Raw genomic sequence first — 16,224 nt, 5'->3', positions numbered from 1 at the left:
ACAAATCGTGCATAAAACTGAGATTAAGATATGGAATAGTTGCTGTCACTAACTTTACATGTACGCCACTATTTGTTCCTCACTCTGTTTTGTATTTCGTTTAAAGGGCGGCCAACTAAAGTCAGAGAAAAAAGTCCATCTGACAGCAGGACACAGAAGTACCTTTGTGTGTGAGAATGTCAACAGTTACTCTGGGTGAATACAGACGATCACTGAGCAGGAAAGCGCAAGGACAGTGTAAATGCACTGGAGAAAGTTGAGAATACACAAAATGAATTGCGGGACTGACCAGTATGTGTATCTCCTCAAGGTAAAACCTATGCCCCTGAAATAATTTCTGCCAATCACATATATTGCAGACATTTTAAAAGCAATTGTGTTTGAATCTGACCATAGCAATAATTTCATACACATGAGCTTATGAAGCATATTTCATAAGCATTATTGTAGCTCAAACAGAAATGCATGGCACTAGCAACACCAAAGTCATGGGTCCGAATCCCAGGGAATGCTTGAACTGATAAAATGTATACCTTGACGGCAATGTAAGTCGCATTGGATTACAGTGTCTGTTAAATGCATAAATCTAAGCTATATTTGCTGCCCCAAATTAAAAACCCATCAAACCACTGTCTTACAGGATCAGAGTGCTTGTATTATTACTGTGTTATTAGTGTGTTGTTTTATTTTTTTATTTTATTTATTTAGAAAAACAGGGACAGCGTACAATAAACATTAACCTCAAGGGGGAAGATGCATTGTACCGGGTTTTAGCTCAAGAGCTAATTTTCACCCGTAGTCCCTGGGCAGGCTGATGTTAAGCTAAGATACATAAAACACATACATGAATAAAAATAAAGTTGCTCAATACATAGAAAAGGCTGTTGTGATCATGTGGAACCAGGTTCAAGTCCCGGTCCTCTCTGACTTCCTGTACACTCCCAGAAAATAATGTGCAAAAACTGTATCTTTAGGGGTACGACAGCCTGTCATCAAGGAAGTGCCCTTAAAGGGAGAACTTTGTACCTTATTTACCCCTTAAAGGATCATAGTAGTACTTTAAGGGTACATACTTACTACTCTAAGGTACTAATATGGACCTTTTAGGGGTAGAAAGATACAAAGTTTTCTCTTTAAGGGTACTGGGTTTGTTGAACCCTTAAAGGTTTCATTTCTATACACATTTTTTGACAGTGTACTTTCCTGTCAATTATCCACTATCCTGTCTACTAAAGCCAACAAATTAAATAAAAAAGGACATCATAGGGTGACTTACCGCTTTCTGTTGTGTCTGCAGGAAAGCTGGGGACCGCTCTGTGTCACTGGAGATGTCGTCCTCTGATTCCTCCCAGGACGAGGAGAATCCCGTTGAGGAGGCAGAAGAAGAGGAAAGCTTTCTCACGGCTCTGTTAGTTTGAGGACTAACCTGAGGCTCCGTGCCCTCCCCACTGACCTCCATGCCGTGGTCTGTAATAATGACAGCAGGGATGGAGCCCAGCTCTGGACTGACCCAGTCAGACTCTGCCTGAGTTTCTGCTGGCTCAGCTCCCGGCTTTGTCAAACATGTCTCGGTCCAAGATGCTGAGCACTCGTTGGCCTCTGGTGAAGTCCTGGAGTGATTGTCGGTAGGGCTGTCAGCTTCGCTCTTAATTCCTGCTGATGTGCTCTCAAGTGGGCCGCCCTCTTCTGTATTTGGGTCAACCCTGTCCTTCTCCTCACTGCTGACCTGCAGCCCCTCCTCCATGCAGGAGAAGCGCTTTCCATTTTGCAGTTCTTTGGGGATCCCTGTTGAGTGATCCTTGTTCTGTGTTGCAAGTGTTTCCTCTGGATTCAAGCTGAAGTTGGCGAGTTGGACAGGGACAAAGTTCGGGGGAGTTTTCCTGGAAATTCGCGGGCTTCGTTGAGCCTCTCTGCTGTGAGTCTGAGCAGATATTTGGGCCTCAAACAGATCCACCTTCTTGTTAACCTCCACATTCTGCAGTTCCTTGCCGCGCTCAATTTGCTGAGCGGCACGTCGCTCTTCGTTCTCCTGTTCTTCCTCTAGGCCGGACCCACTGAGTCTGCGCACACGATTTCCTACATGCACGCCCAGTGATTCTGGCCGTCGGCATGGTGAAAGTGCCCTTCGACAACTGGAACTGGTACCTGTTGGGAAGACAAAGGATTTGCCTGCAGACCCAGGGCTCAGGCTTCCTGGGCTATAGGGACCTCCGCTGCCCCCCAGTACCGGGCTAAATGTAGAACGACTAGGCACTGGGAGCACAGGCCTTCCTGTTCGAGGGCTGCTCTTATTGGTCAGGTTGTTGGGGTTCATCATTATCAGGCTGTTCAGAGCATAAGCTGCCATAGTGGCAGGCTGACTCTGTCCGTTTTTGCACCCATTTAGGTCTATTCATCCAAGGTCCACTGGCCTTTGGAGCCAACCATTGTTAGGAGGGACCAAAGGAAAGCTGACACGTAGAATAAAATACAATCCCTGACTCCTTTCCTCATTCATATATTATGTCCACTTCTGGTTCATCCTTAGCAGAGGGCTGAAAAGAAGCACAAAAGATTTTTAAATAGCAAATATCAAGTGTTAATGATTTGTGTACCATTGTGCAAAAATACTGAATGTAATGGCTGATTTAACAAGCAAGACTGCCTGAATAAATTACATAAATATGCAAGCATTTCAGAAATGCAAAAGTGCCTTGGGCTTATTATTGTGGTCACTCTCTTCATATTAATTTGCATGAAACACTTCTGCTGAAATACAGATAAAAAATGTCTCATGTGAATGCTTTGTTAGATTTTTAGAATTGTGTTGGTTTTGATTGCTATCAAGATGTTTCCTTTGGCCTCTGTGGTGAGACCTTGGCATACTGAAAACTTTTTTAGCCAGTTTTGCTTGTCTTTCTTTCTAATACTCTTTTATTTATTTGTCTGAGTAATCTTTACTAAATCACACTGCTTATTCAGTTAGGGAGTCATATTATAAATATGAACCCACAGTTCTAGGTGTGTTGGCCAAAATACTTCTTTCCGTTTGTAGAAATATAAACAGAGCAGATCAAATATGGAAACACTTACTACTAAAAGAGACGGTCAACATAACCTTTTATGTCTTCACTGGAAAAAAGAATGACTGAGGCTGTAATACAATACAACTTCATGTAAAAATAATATTCCACATACCATAACCCTCATATCACATTTAGTTTGTCTTGCCAGTCTATAAACGAAAAGATAATGGTGCACTGCACATTCATTCTGAAATACCAAAAAAGTACCCATGTCTAGTACCTTGTGGGGCCTCAACCCCGCTGATTGTTAAACATCTAAGAATCATCTAAGAAAAAAAACAGTCTGTGTGGTATCAATTAGCTGCTTCCATTTATAGCAAAAGCTATGACATGGTAAAAAAGATTTGTTTAATTAACTTGTGCACTGTAATTTACTTACCTCATTGGCTGAGGCAAATTATTTCATAATGAACCAGAACAATTTCCTGCAAATTTTCCAAGTGGGACCAATTAAAAAAGCAGTTGAGACAAATGATCCGAGGATCAACACACCGAGGAAAGAAGCAAAATATATTTGTATAGAAACAGGTTGGTTGCAAATATATAATTTTCCTAAACACTATGTCAAGATCCTCACCTTCCAACAACTATGCGAATTAAAACATCCACCTATGAATTCGGTTGTTCGATTGAATAGCGATGTCTTTCGCATAGTCAAGATTAACATCACATGCTTTGACAAAGAAGTTAGGCTCTGCATTTTAACTCAAGGAGAGAGGTCAAGGTTGGAATGCACCTCCTCTCTCTGAACCCAACCACCACCCTTTTAAGTGATTTTAACGGTCCATTATGCTCTGACATTTCAAATGCATCTTGAGGCATCCCACGTCACTGGTGAAACACTACCAGTGTGTTTCAAAGCAAGTGTGATGTCTAAAATTATCACAGAGGATCATAAAGCTGCAGAGTGCTAATATGAACTAAAATGACTCAAAGAAAACTACTCTCGTGAGGCTCAACAAAAGCCCTTCACTGAACTGCCTACTCTTTGGCATTCACTGAATTTGAATGAGCTGGAAAACACGTGGTGAATCTTATCAACTCAGTAGAAGAAGCATTTGCCAAATTCTTATTCCAAGAACATTTTTATTCCATTGGGATTATTAACTAATTTATAAAACGCGAATGAATAATAAGAACATTATTGGTCAGTGAACTCTCAAATAAAACTTAATCACATGTATTGCAAAGGTGGAAAACATTACTATACATTCACGCCCTACATTGATTGAGTGTATTCTGGACAGTTCGGACCTATATTTATATAATACAGAGTATTCCAAATGTTTTCAGAACAGCGGTGCTTTCTCAGCAACCCCTTAACGAACTCCGAATTGAAAATGCTTAAACCTACTTTATTACAGTGCCATAAACTGAACTAAATAGATCTCTCCTGCTCTCTCTATACACTTCGTGAAGTCAGATAGTTGAGTCTGGATGCTTAAGTCTCCTTCTTCATGTAGACGTTTCTAACAAAACAGAAAAAGTGAACTTTTACAGAATGCCACACCAAAGTCGGATGCTTACCTACAAGTCTCCTTGTTGCAGACGCTGTTTTGTTTAAATGGTCCGAGAAGCGCTTATTCGCGAATTCGGGACACGTAGCAGAATAATAACTTGAGCTGCTCCACTGCTGCTACATTCCAGGAGTTCTTTCGCCAATTTAAATCAATGTATCTGTGTTACTGTTTATCGCACGAGCTGTTCGACACCTCGCGTCAGAGCCGTATGTTTGTTTAATGTACAAAAGGCAGGAAGGAAGTTAAAATGACAGTGAGTCTGAATTCAACGGAACAGGCAGAGCCTCCGCGAGCTCTTTCACACATTCAGCGCAAGGGGAAGAAGAGCAAGACTTGATGTCTAAAAGACTTCAGCTCAGAGGAGAAGAGCTCTAGTTGATGTATTGCTTTATTTATTATGCTGCTGAACATATTGATGTTTGTGTGTTTGGATGGTTTCTTGCTTTGTTTACACGTATTTTACAAATATGCCTGTCACTAGTTTGGAACCACTTGACTGAATGTCACTTGACTTGAGGCTTAAGCTTCAGTAGTTAAATAAACATCATATAGTAGCCTATATATAGTAGTTAAATAAACATCATATAGTAGCCTATATATAGTAGTTAAATAAACATCATATAGTAGCCTATATATAGTAGTTAAATAAACATCATATAGTAGCCTATATATAGTAGTTAAATAAACATCATATAGTAGCCTATATATAGTAGTTAAATAAACATCATATAGTAGTTAAATAAACATCATATAGTAGCCTATATAGTAGTTAAATAAACATAGTAGCATATATATATATATATATACACTATATTATTAGGCTACTACATTTAGTCATAAGTGTGTATATTGTTCAATTACATTTTTAAATGAATAAATTACATGTATAACTTTCTGCTAAAACTAAAAATCCCACAACAACCAAATATTCAGAATTGCAGTTGACGGTGACGTTTTTACAGTAGCCTATTTGTTTCTTAATTTATTACATTTAGCCATATTCCGTCCAGGATATATTTGCATCCTTGCTGTTAAACATTATATTGTAGTTATATGTGCTAATACTATTAAAGAATATTATTATTAAGTGTTATTCATTAATTCTTTTGACAACCATGTTGTAGTTTGAATGACTTACCAACAAGTAGAAAAAGGGTCTTAGTAGCTCAGTGGAAATTTCTTCTCGGATGTATGGTTATGAAAAGCATAAAAACGGGCCTAGAGTCTGTCAAAGGTCAAAAAGGAAGATGTTCATCAACCGGGCTGACCTGCTATTATAGTTCACCCACCACAACAATTCATGTCACTGCTCCCAATGTACAGTATGACAACATTGTTCTGATTTTCTTTCTTTCTCTCTTATGCACTTATGACCAGTCCCACCAAACAAAGGAAAGTGTGTCATATGCACAAGTAAAATGGATGGAAAATATAATGCTTCAGTGGCCACTCTGATTTGAATGAGACGGGTTTGCTGATAGGTGGTATGAAAATTAATTTTCCATCCTCTATGTTGGAGAGGGGGTGCATGACCATGTTCAGCAATAACATTCCTTTCTTCAAAGTATAGAGCTGTCTCTGAGATCTTTCGAAGTTTCAGGATATGTGGGCCCTCCAGCCAACCTAATTCATTTCCACCAACATTTCCCTATCAACTGCAGCGACTATAAAGTCATGTCCGTGCAATCGTAGAGCTCATATATGTGCATTTCAAATGAGTTAGGAAGAAATCAGCCACATTAAACTAAATAACCTTTAAGACAAAGTTTAGAAATTTCACAATGATGTTCTTGCATTAAAACATGTTTGTTAAAATTGCTTGAGAATCTTTGAGTATTGCATTGGTTGATGATTCAACCTTGCAGAAGCAGAAGTTAAGAAATAAAGCTTCACATAGGCTACTTATTATGAATGTGTTGCACCAATGCAAACGCTTATTCTGTTTCTCTGTTTATGTGTTTTTCATAATTTCTTGTACTCTTACTAAATGTGTCAAGTTACAGCTTACTATGTCAACATTATGTACAGCATGTTTGATTACGTTTATGTTTGATTAAGTACAGCCTAAAGTCCAGCTTTATCCAATAAAGCAAGACCTCTTCAATGCGTATAGGCCAAACAGCTACAAAATAAGCAACATGGAACAGTAGACTAAACCAGGGATAAAACTCAGATGAGTTTTAACATATGTTATTGTTTATAGATCAAATTGTCTTCGTTCAATAAAATAAGGAAACAAACAAGTAAAAGTTCATGATTAACATCTAATAATTAGGTCACTACTCTCAAATCACAGAATCACAATATATAAGACACGTATTCCACCTAGTGGTAAAACACAGGAAATACACCAATATTTTCATTGAATATATAATATAATATAACATAACATAACATAATATAATATTGTTTTATATAATATAATTAGTTATACTTAAGAGAGACACTTTAAAATGTACACACAAATACCCTGCATTGCAGGATGGGTTATAGTCCTGTGTCAGGCAGAGGCAGTATATTTATGTTTAATTATTTTATATAGCCTATCTTAATATATATATATATATATATATATATATATATATATTATATATATAAAAAAATATTTTATATGTGTGTGTGTGTGTGTCTGTGTTTTATTATAAATATATGTGTTTAATTATAGTTTATATTTAATTATTACGAAAATTATATTTTTGTTCAAAAGCATGCTGTTAAATTACTGTGGATAGTTATGGGGGCAATCGCCCGTTTTGGGCCAATATTCACATAAGCTCCATATTTTATTTTATTTTTTATTTTTATTAACAAAAAATAATATGTTACAAATACAACAACCATATTTGATTTTTAACGGGAATGAAAGCGATGCCGTGACGGATAGAGACATCTCTTCAGTGGGTTGTTATTTAATTAGCCTACCTATTGTAAGAAGTTTCAGTAGACAAAAAACTCCAGACAGAGCTGTGGAAAATTACAAGTAACCAGGGAGCTTTATAGAGCTTTTTTACAGCGGATGCCACTGAAAACAAGGCAAGAACTATCCCTCACAGCCTCGTTTTCATACCTGTCATCGCGCTGCTGTGGCTGGGGCTTTTGAACCACTAGAGGACAGTAAATGATCAATCATGTGCATGATGTTGTTTTGAAATTAAATTATGCGTAATTTCAATAGTATGATTTGTTAAAAACTGCAGTAGGAATCGGTGTAATGTGATGCAACTGCTCATGGATAAATAAGAAGACAGACTAATTAATTATACTCCTAAAATATTGCTATTGAAGCGCATTACGCACTAATTTAGTATTGTATTGCATAGTATTGCGTTTACATTTTCAAGACGTTCTTTGTAATGAGAGTTTAATATAAAATGTTTGTCCTTTGTCAGCATAATGAAGGGTCAACCTTCGTTGACTGAAGAAGAAAAGAACCAATAAAATCGCAGATAAAGTTTCCAACCACTGCTCTCTCACTGCGTCGCGTCTACTGAGTAACCAATAGCAGGCGACTGGGGGAGGGGCCAAACAGCTCTGACAAACACACTTGAGAAGGGTAAACAGATATCACCTCATGGACGCAGATCCAGCGTACACAGAGAGCTGGACACTGAAAAACAGACACGTATTTGTCAATTCTGGGGGTAAGTACCAATGCATCCATTTCTTGGGCTGAATAAACTTATATTAATGCATTTAAGTCGTTGGATGAAAATCAGCAATGTAAAGAGCGCAAATTGTTTTTTAAGTAACTTGTACATTAGATTGCTGGCTATCAGACGTGCAAAGCACACGTGTCGTGGTACCATACTTTGATCTGGATTCGAATAGCGTTTAATACTTGTATACTGTTATATTTCTGTGCATATGGATTGGTAAGGTTAACGTTACACGTATTGCGCATGTGTTTTGATTCTGTCCACGTGGTCCTGGAACATTATATAGGCTAGTGCTATTTTAATAACCCTTTAACCAAAGAACTCTACGTAATATTATATAGTCTATTCATTACGCTGTTGATTGGTATGCAAAACTCTGTCAAAGCACAAGGCCCGTTCGTTTACACTACACTTGAACTACTCTAGGATTGCTGGTGTTGTTATGTGCCAGAAATCTTGCAAAACAGTAAGGGTTGGCACACACAGGTAGATATATGTGGTACTGGTATGCATGATCTGTTTTGTTTGGAAAACACACTACCAAAACAAAAAATCAGTTAATGCCTTCTTTTGCAGTGAGGTCATCTTTAAAATAAGATACATTTAATCTAAAAGCTATAGCATATATCTTTATTATAATTAAGTTTATTTTATTACCCTATTTGTAAACTGTTGTAGCATATTTGTACAGTAAAAACAAAATGCATTAAAAACACTTTTGCCAGTGGGGTACAATATAAACTATATGCAATGAACTAATACATACTTTAACTTGAATGACTCGACTGAAGGGCACTATATGGCTCGTTTTGATATTGCGTTATCGCTTCACTGCAAATGCAACTGATGTATCAGTCAGATGCCAGGTAAGTCATAAAATGCATCTTATGATTTTTATCTTGCACAAATCTTCTTACACAAATTTGCTTATCTTACACAAAATCATCACAATTCGTGCATTTATGCACTATTCTTTGCCGTTTTGTAGTATACAGTGCTTAGCATAAGTGAATACACCCATGCTAAAGTTGACTAAAAGAGGAATAAAAAAAATCATCTTTTGGAAATGTATCTTAATTTATCTTAATAAAAAAAAATAGGAAAAATCCAACTTTTAAGGACACCAATTTTCTTTGTGAATGAATAATGTATCGCAAATAAATGTTCTTCCTTAAAATACAGGCAGATATTTATTTTTAAAGGCCAGTTATTTCATGGATCCAGGAAATTATGCATCCTGATAAAGTTCCCTTGGCCTTTGGAATTAAAATAGTCCCACATCATCACACCCTTCACCGTACCTAGAGAATTGCATGGTTTTATTTGAGTTAGCCTAATAGCTGGTTTGATTTGCATTGAGAGATGATCTTATGGAAAGTACCCCATGCCAATCTCTAGGTATGGTGAAGGGTATGTGATGATGTGGGGCTATTTTTATTCCAAAGGCCAAGGGAACTTTATCAGGATGCATAGTATCCTGGATCCATGAAATAACTGGCCTTTAAAAATGAATTTATATTTCCAAAAGATGATTTTTTTATTCCTCTTTTTAGTCAACTTTAGCATGGGTGTATTCACTTATGCTAAGCACTGTACATCATGTGAATAGTGTGTTCAAACTAAAAATTCCCAAAAGAAAAAGTGCACTTTAAATACCGGATGATGCACTTGAAAAACTGAAGTGTGGAATGTTGGATACTATCAGACTCTATTTAATGACAAAATAACCTTATAAAATTCATAAATTCATTTGGGACGCAACTTTTAACTTGGATGACCTGAGTTAAGGGCGCAGTTAATATGGCTCGTTTTGATTTTGCATTATTAGTTCACTGCAACTGATGCACCAGTCAGTTCAATTAAATTCAAATTTATTTGTATAGCGCTTTTCATAATACATATTGTTTCAAAGCAGCTTTACAGAAAGTGCATTTCAGAAATGTACATAGAAAAATACAGTTAGTTAATCATGTATTAATTTAGGGCATAACATATCGCCGGCGTTGAGTCGTCTCTTCACAGGCGTCGAGTCGTCTCTTCACAGGCGTTTAGTCATCTCATCGCAGGTGTTGGGGCCAGTTAAATCACAAAATACAATTTTTGAGAAATTCAACTGCATTATTTATGTTCATTTATATATTTTAATGTAGATATCAATGCATTATTATAATTTTGTAATGTTTTGTATTGATGTAATGATATATTCATACATTTATGTATAGTTATCAGCCATAATTGTCAATAATCCTTTTAGCATATTAGTAACCAATAACCACGTGCCACAGTTTTTGATTCAGTAACTCACAACCTGGCCTCCTGCAAACAGAAAGAAATGGGTGTTTCCCCTAACTAACTCTCTGATTGGCTGTGTTTTTTTTTTATATTGTGTTTGGGTTTACTCTTGGTTATCTCCCCTCAAAGCGTATTTTTACAGACTGTCATCAAGTTCCCTTTCTATGTGACGCATCAGCTGTCGATCGCCTAACATTGCACAGTGCCTTAAGAAAGGGTGTCCAAAAATGGCAGACATTTGTTATTTGTTTCATGGTTATGACACCACAGTGTGTGTGATTTAAGAGTGTATTAAGAGGTCTGTCCTGTTTTGGGGAGGAGTAGCCATTGTTTTAGCTGTAAAGGAAATAAAAGGGCGTTGAAAGATATATGAAATGGGCTATGATTTTCTGACACTTTCTTTGAAGAACTTTATGCATAGTGCTCTGTTTTGTACGAGTCTTATTTTTTTTATTCCTACATTTTATGTCTTCTAAACTATATCAGTGTGATACATTTCTACCATTGTTATTGTCTTAAAACATAGTAATATCATTTTTGGGGACTCCTACAAAAAATGTATTACTAAGTAGTAGGCCTATGTGTGTGTGTGTATATATACAGTAGTCAACATTTGAAGTGGATCAAAACCTTTCATCAAAGTTATACATGAATTTTGAACAATACCCGTTCTTGTCTTAGGACAACTTTGATTAACTTTTTTGATCCACTTTAAATGTTGACTACTGTATGTATATACACTGAACAAAATTTTAAGCGCAAAACTTTTGTTTTTGCCCCCATTTTTCATGAGCTGAACTCAAAGATCTAAGACTTTTTCTATGTACACAAAAGGCCTATTTCTCTCAAATATTGTTCACAAATCTGTCTAAATCTGTGTTAGTGCAAATTCTGACGGTCGGAAGATCGTATGTCCACGCACACTTTACGAGTGAGTTTATCCGAAAATCGTACGGAGGCAGTGATATACGCTATGGATATACGACACGATTTTACGACCTGCTGAATTCCGAAGAAATCGCACAAAGTTCCGCGCCAAAAACTCTCTCATAACTGCATATAAAATATTGATACAAGGTGTGATTATTTTGCTACATATACTCGTTTTCAGCACCGGGAAACGGACGTCCGTTCACCCTTGTGTGTGAATGAGTTAAAAAACTTAGTTACGGTAGGCTACACATTCAAAAATAAAATTTCAAGCTCTCTGAATGATTAATTAGCCGTTTAAACCACCTCATCATGTGAGTGTTTGCAATTAATTTTGCTGCGAGAAGCTAGCGCAGTGAACGGGGCTTGAGCAAGGGGGTAATCCATCGACCGGAAGTTGAAGCCGGCCGGGTACCGCCATCTTGTAGCAGAACTTCACTTGCGTTAGCATTTCCATTGACTACCATTCATTTTGGCGTCACTTTGACAGCGAATAACTTTACATCTGAGGCGTTTAAAGACTCCATTTGTCCATTATTTATTTCTAAAGAAACACGACAATGTATAAAGGGCTCCATTACCTTCTATGTTACATTATGGCCCCGTAGAAACAGTTTTAGTAAAAATAGGCTAACGATTGCGTCATAACCACTCCACTCTCTGTCGCGCTATACAGAAATTACCGTACAGACAGGAGGAGAAGCTCGCAGGCAATCGGGGGGAAGTCCCGTCAAGAGAGAAGCCCATAGATAATGAGTCCATAAAAGCAACGGAATACTTACTCCTGCTCACTCACGATAAAGGACTCTTTGCTCAAGTTCCCCGTCTCTGCAAGATTAACGTTGGCAATTTTCACGCACAGCTACTAGAAGATTCACGTCTGTCAGACAGGTTGCTCACGTCATCAAGCTTAGTTTGAGTCGGTTTGAGTCTGCGCGTCAGGAACGGAAGTGCTCAAAAATAGCTAAAAATGGGCTTCAACTGTCTCAACTGAGTTCCAATTAGATGGCTCTGTCCATTTCTTATACTGTCTATGGGCTTGAGTGAGCTTGAGCGCGTTGTGAGTGAGATCGCGGGTGGCAGATCCCGTGTTGCAAGATCCACATAATGGAAAGGTGACAGTAGTATTCTGGACTTTTTTTTTGGATTAATGTCACAGTTTAGGAAGTTATTAAAGTGGTTCGTGATATATTAATCTTATTTCCAAAACACAAGCTTTGAACTTATTTCGGATTTTTATAATTTCTTTGTTTTTGCTTGTTTTTTCGTAGCAATATCTGGCAACATTGTTCTGTCGGCATTATTAGAGTGTATTCTACAAGATACAGTTTTAATAAAAAAAAGATTAGGCTGATACAAACGCAATGATCATCGTGACGTGTAAGAATCTGTAAGAAATATAACACTATCAAAAACAATAGCATAATACAGATCTGTATGTTACAGAATGAAATATGCCAAATACTGGCCAGCAGGAACATGGCAGATGCTGTTTAGTTAACCTTTCACAAAGTCAACATAAAAACATTAATTGAAGCAGTGTTTCTAGTAGTCCACACCATTTTCGTCATTTTTTTTCTGTGGATTTTCTCAGCTCCTGATTGGTCAAATTCAGATAGATCGACAAATCGGCTCATTCAACCGCACACACCTCACGAATCCAAGCCGACAGCTCCAGAACTTTTTCGACATGCTTAAAAATTATCGGGAGGTCGAGAGGGGCTCGGCTCGTATCTTTTCTTGCACACGATACGAGCCGGGACATGCGAGCATAACCGATTTACACGCGATTTCTCCCGAGTGAAAAAAATCATCTGCGAGCTCGTAAAACAGCTAAAAATCGCACCGTGTACGCCCGCCTTTATTGAGCACTTCTCCTTTGCCGAGATAATCCATCCACCTCACAGGTGTGGCATATCAAGATGCTGATTAGACAGCATGATTATTGCACAGGTGTCCCTTAGGCTGGCCACAATAAAAGGCCACTCTAAAACGTGCAGTTTTACTGTATTGGGGGGGTCCGAAAACCTGCCAGTATCTGGGGTGACCATGCACCATTTGCCTCACGCAGTGCAACAAGCATAGAGTTGATCAGGTTGTTGATTGTGGCCTGTGGAATGTTGGTCCATTCTTGATATTCCACACCTGTGAGGTGGATGGATTATCTCGGCAAAAGAGAAGTGCTCACTAACACAGATTTAGACAGATTTGTGAACAATATTTGAGAGAAATAGGCATTTTGTGTACATAGAAAAAGTCTTAAGCCTGGAACACACCAAGCCGACGGTCGGCCATCGGGCAGTTTTTGTGCGTTGGCCGACTAAGTTTCCTCAGTGTGTTCCGCACCGTCGGCTGAAATTGGTCCTCGCCGGCTTTGTTTCGGCCGATTCGACATGTTGAATCGGCGTTGGGCCTTTGGTGAAAGAGGGAACTCTGAATGGCTGTTCAGCTTAGTGAAAGAGTCAGTGCACAAGAATAATAGCAAAACAGCAAGCAAAGAAGTCAAAACGGTACAGATAGAAGGCTGTTCTTATGTTACGTCATCTTATCTGAGTGTTCCTTGGCGAATATTTCAATATTAATATGAGTGGAGTGGAATAAAGAAAGTGTTTAGCAGGATTGATATTCAAAACTGTAAGCACACACTGCTTTGTTTATGGTATGTGTTTCTGCAGCCTGCAGCGTCGGTTTTGAATGACGAATATAAGATGAATATATCTGCAAAAATAGACCGTTGTCTCATTACACGCAGGCGCAGAACGCGCATTCTAGCTGACAGTCGGCAGTAGTTCTCTCGGTGTGTTCAAGTGCAGCTTTTTACCCCGATGCGAGGCGACAACACAGTCGGCTTTCATGGTGTCAGCTTGGTGTGTTCCAGGCTTTAGATCTTTGAGTTCAGCTTATGAAAAATGGGGGCAAAAACAAAAGTGTTTTATAATTTTGTTCTGTGTGTGTATATATATTTTTTGATGCAAGTACATAGTTAAAAAAAAAACACTTAATATAAAGTGGGACCAAGAATTCTTACTTTTACTCCGCAAGAATGCATTAAATTGATCAAAAGTGACAGTAAAAACATTTACAGGTGAAACTCGAAAAATTTGAATACCGTTTCATAGCTATAAGCCATAATCATCAAAATTATAACAAATAAAGGCTTGAAATATCTCACTTTGAATGTAATGAGTCTATATAATATATTAGTTTCACCTTTTAAGTTGAATTACTGAAATATATGAACTTTTGCACAATATGCAAATTTTGAGTTTCACCTGTATAATGTTACAAAAGTTTTGTTTCAAATAATGCTGTTCTTTAAAACTTCAAAGAATCATCAAAATCACAACAAACATTTTAAGCATCAACTGTTTTCAACATTGATAATAAAAAGAAATGTTTCTTGAGCAGCAGATCAACATATTAGAATGATTTCTGGAGGATCATGTGACACTGAGACTGGAGTAATAATGCAGAAAATCCAGTTTTGGAATAAAATCCACTTTAAAATATATCAAAATAGAATATTATTTTCAATTTTAATAATATTTTGCCATATTTATACTGTATTTTCAATCAAATAAATGCATCGTTGGTGAGCATAAGCAACATGTTCCTCCATTAACCAACCGAGCGTTTATTGTTTGCAGCAAGCATTGTCAGTTTGACATGCTACATGTCTCAGTTGCAAATATGCAGATATGTCCAGGCATGTGCAACCTTACTCATGTGTAACAGTACAGAGTGACTCCAGTAAGAATGCTGCTGTATTGCCAGACCACACCTAGTTCACTAGATTAGGGGACAAAAAGTGGAATACCACATGTTCGAAGTGTTAATTTACACCCGGGGCCAAAACCAGTAAGCTTGATTGTAAGTTGTAACTAGATGAAAAGTCACTTGTGTATTGTTTATCATTACTTGCTGTATATTGCTATCGTTAATCATAAACGGCGTAGAAAGACTAAAGCAAACATCATGATGCTGCAAGCCGCCTCTCTATTGAGTTATCCATGTGTTAGTAGGGTTAAATCTGAAATCATGTGCATTGAGCATTTCCAGACTGTCTTTGTAAAAGCAGAATAATTCCCTCCTTGTTTCCTAGTGTCATATCTTCCTTTTGGCTATTGAGGGATGATCACATTGTAGAATTTAGTATGCGACACAAACTGAATTTTGACCTATTTTCACACGAGGTGTGTTTATATCCTGATGGGTTGCTCAAGGTCTGTTTGAGAGATTTTTTTCCTTGTAGGAGAACCTTTACCTCAGGAAAGAGGCCAAGTTTAAAGCCCTTTTATTTACAGGATAGTCAGGCTCTCATCCAACCCCTCCCCTCAGTTAAGCTTATTTGTGTCTGCGCTCTGAAGAGTTTACTGGTACAAAACCGCTTGTTTTCCAAGTTGCTGTGTAAGTAAAGAGCATTTTATAGTGGCGAGCTGGCAGAATATATAAAAAGAAAACGTTCATCATGAAGTTTTACAGTAGTGCTTGGGCTGAATCACAGGTTCATAGCTCCTCATATGCTTCTTGTGATTGATTTAGTGTCTGCAGCCACTTTGTAAGACAGTTAGTCATTGGCTAAAGGCTTGGAGACTTGTGTCATCGTGAAAACGTTTAACCTTTGATAGAGCTGCCAAGAACGGTGATAACAGATGTTTTCTTGATGCCCCATGACACTCCGGTGTTGATTTAAATACATTCTGTTTACATATTACAGTCCCCATACAAAAAATATCTCCTGTCAACCACCTATGTTGGTTT

General features: G+C 37.7%; 2 protein-coding genes across 2 annotated transcripts in view; one reads left to right on the top strand and one right to left on the bottom strand.

The window, feature by feature from the left end:
* itpkb (inositol-trisphosphate 3-kinase B) overlaps positions 1 to 4,874 on the bottom strand; it is a 28,457-nt gene extending 23,583 nt beyond the window's left edge. The window contains exons 1-2 of the mRNA XM_056269187.1: positions 4,593 to 4,874; positions 1,277 to 2,534 (exon numbers count right to left, since the gene is read on the bottom strand). Of these exons, the coding sequence (XP_056125162.1) occupies positions 1,277 to 2,347 (1,071 nt within the window). The 5' untranslated portion in view covers positions 2,348 to 2,534; positions 4,593 to 4,874. The remainder of the gene's footprint in view (positions 1 to 1,276; positions 2,535 to 4,592) is intronic.
* A 3,203-nt stretch (positions 4,875 to 8,077) lies between these two features.
* Positions 8,078 to 16,224, top strand: part of coq8aa (coenzyme Q8A, genome duplicate a) — a 33,736-nt gene continuing 25,589 nt past the window's right edge. Inside the window, exon 1 of the mRNA XM_056269142.1 lies at positions 8,078 to 8,226. The gene's annotated coding sequence lies outside the window, so the exon portion shown is untranslated. The remainder of the gene's footprint in view (positions 8,227 to 16,224) is intronic.

This window comes from Rhinichthys klamathensis, unplaced genomic scaffold (assembly GCF_029890125.1).
Source record: "Rhinichthys klamathensis goyatoka isolate OS25496 unplaced genomic scaffold, OSU_Roscu_1.1 h1tg000281l_1, whole genome shotgun sequence".
NCBI classification, from domain to species: Eukaryota; Metazoa; Chordata; class Actinopteri; order Cypriniformes; family Leuciscidae; genus Rhinichthys; species Rhinichthys klamathensis.
Note: the sequence above shows the minus strand (reverse complement) of the source record. Positions and strands in the feature narration are given on the sequence as shown.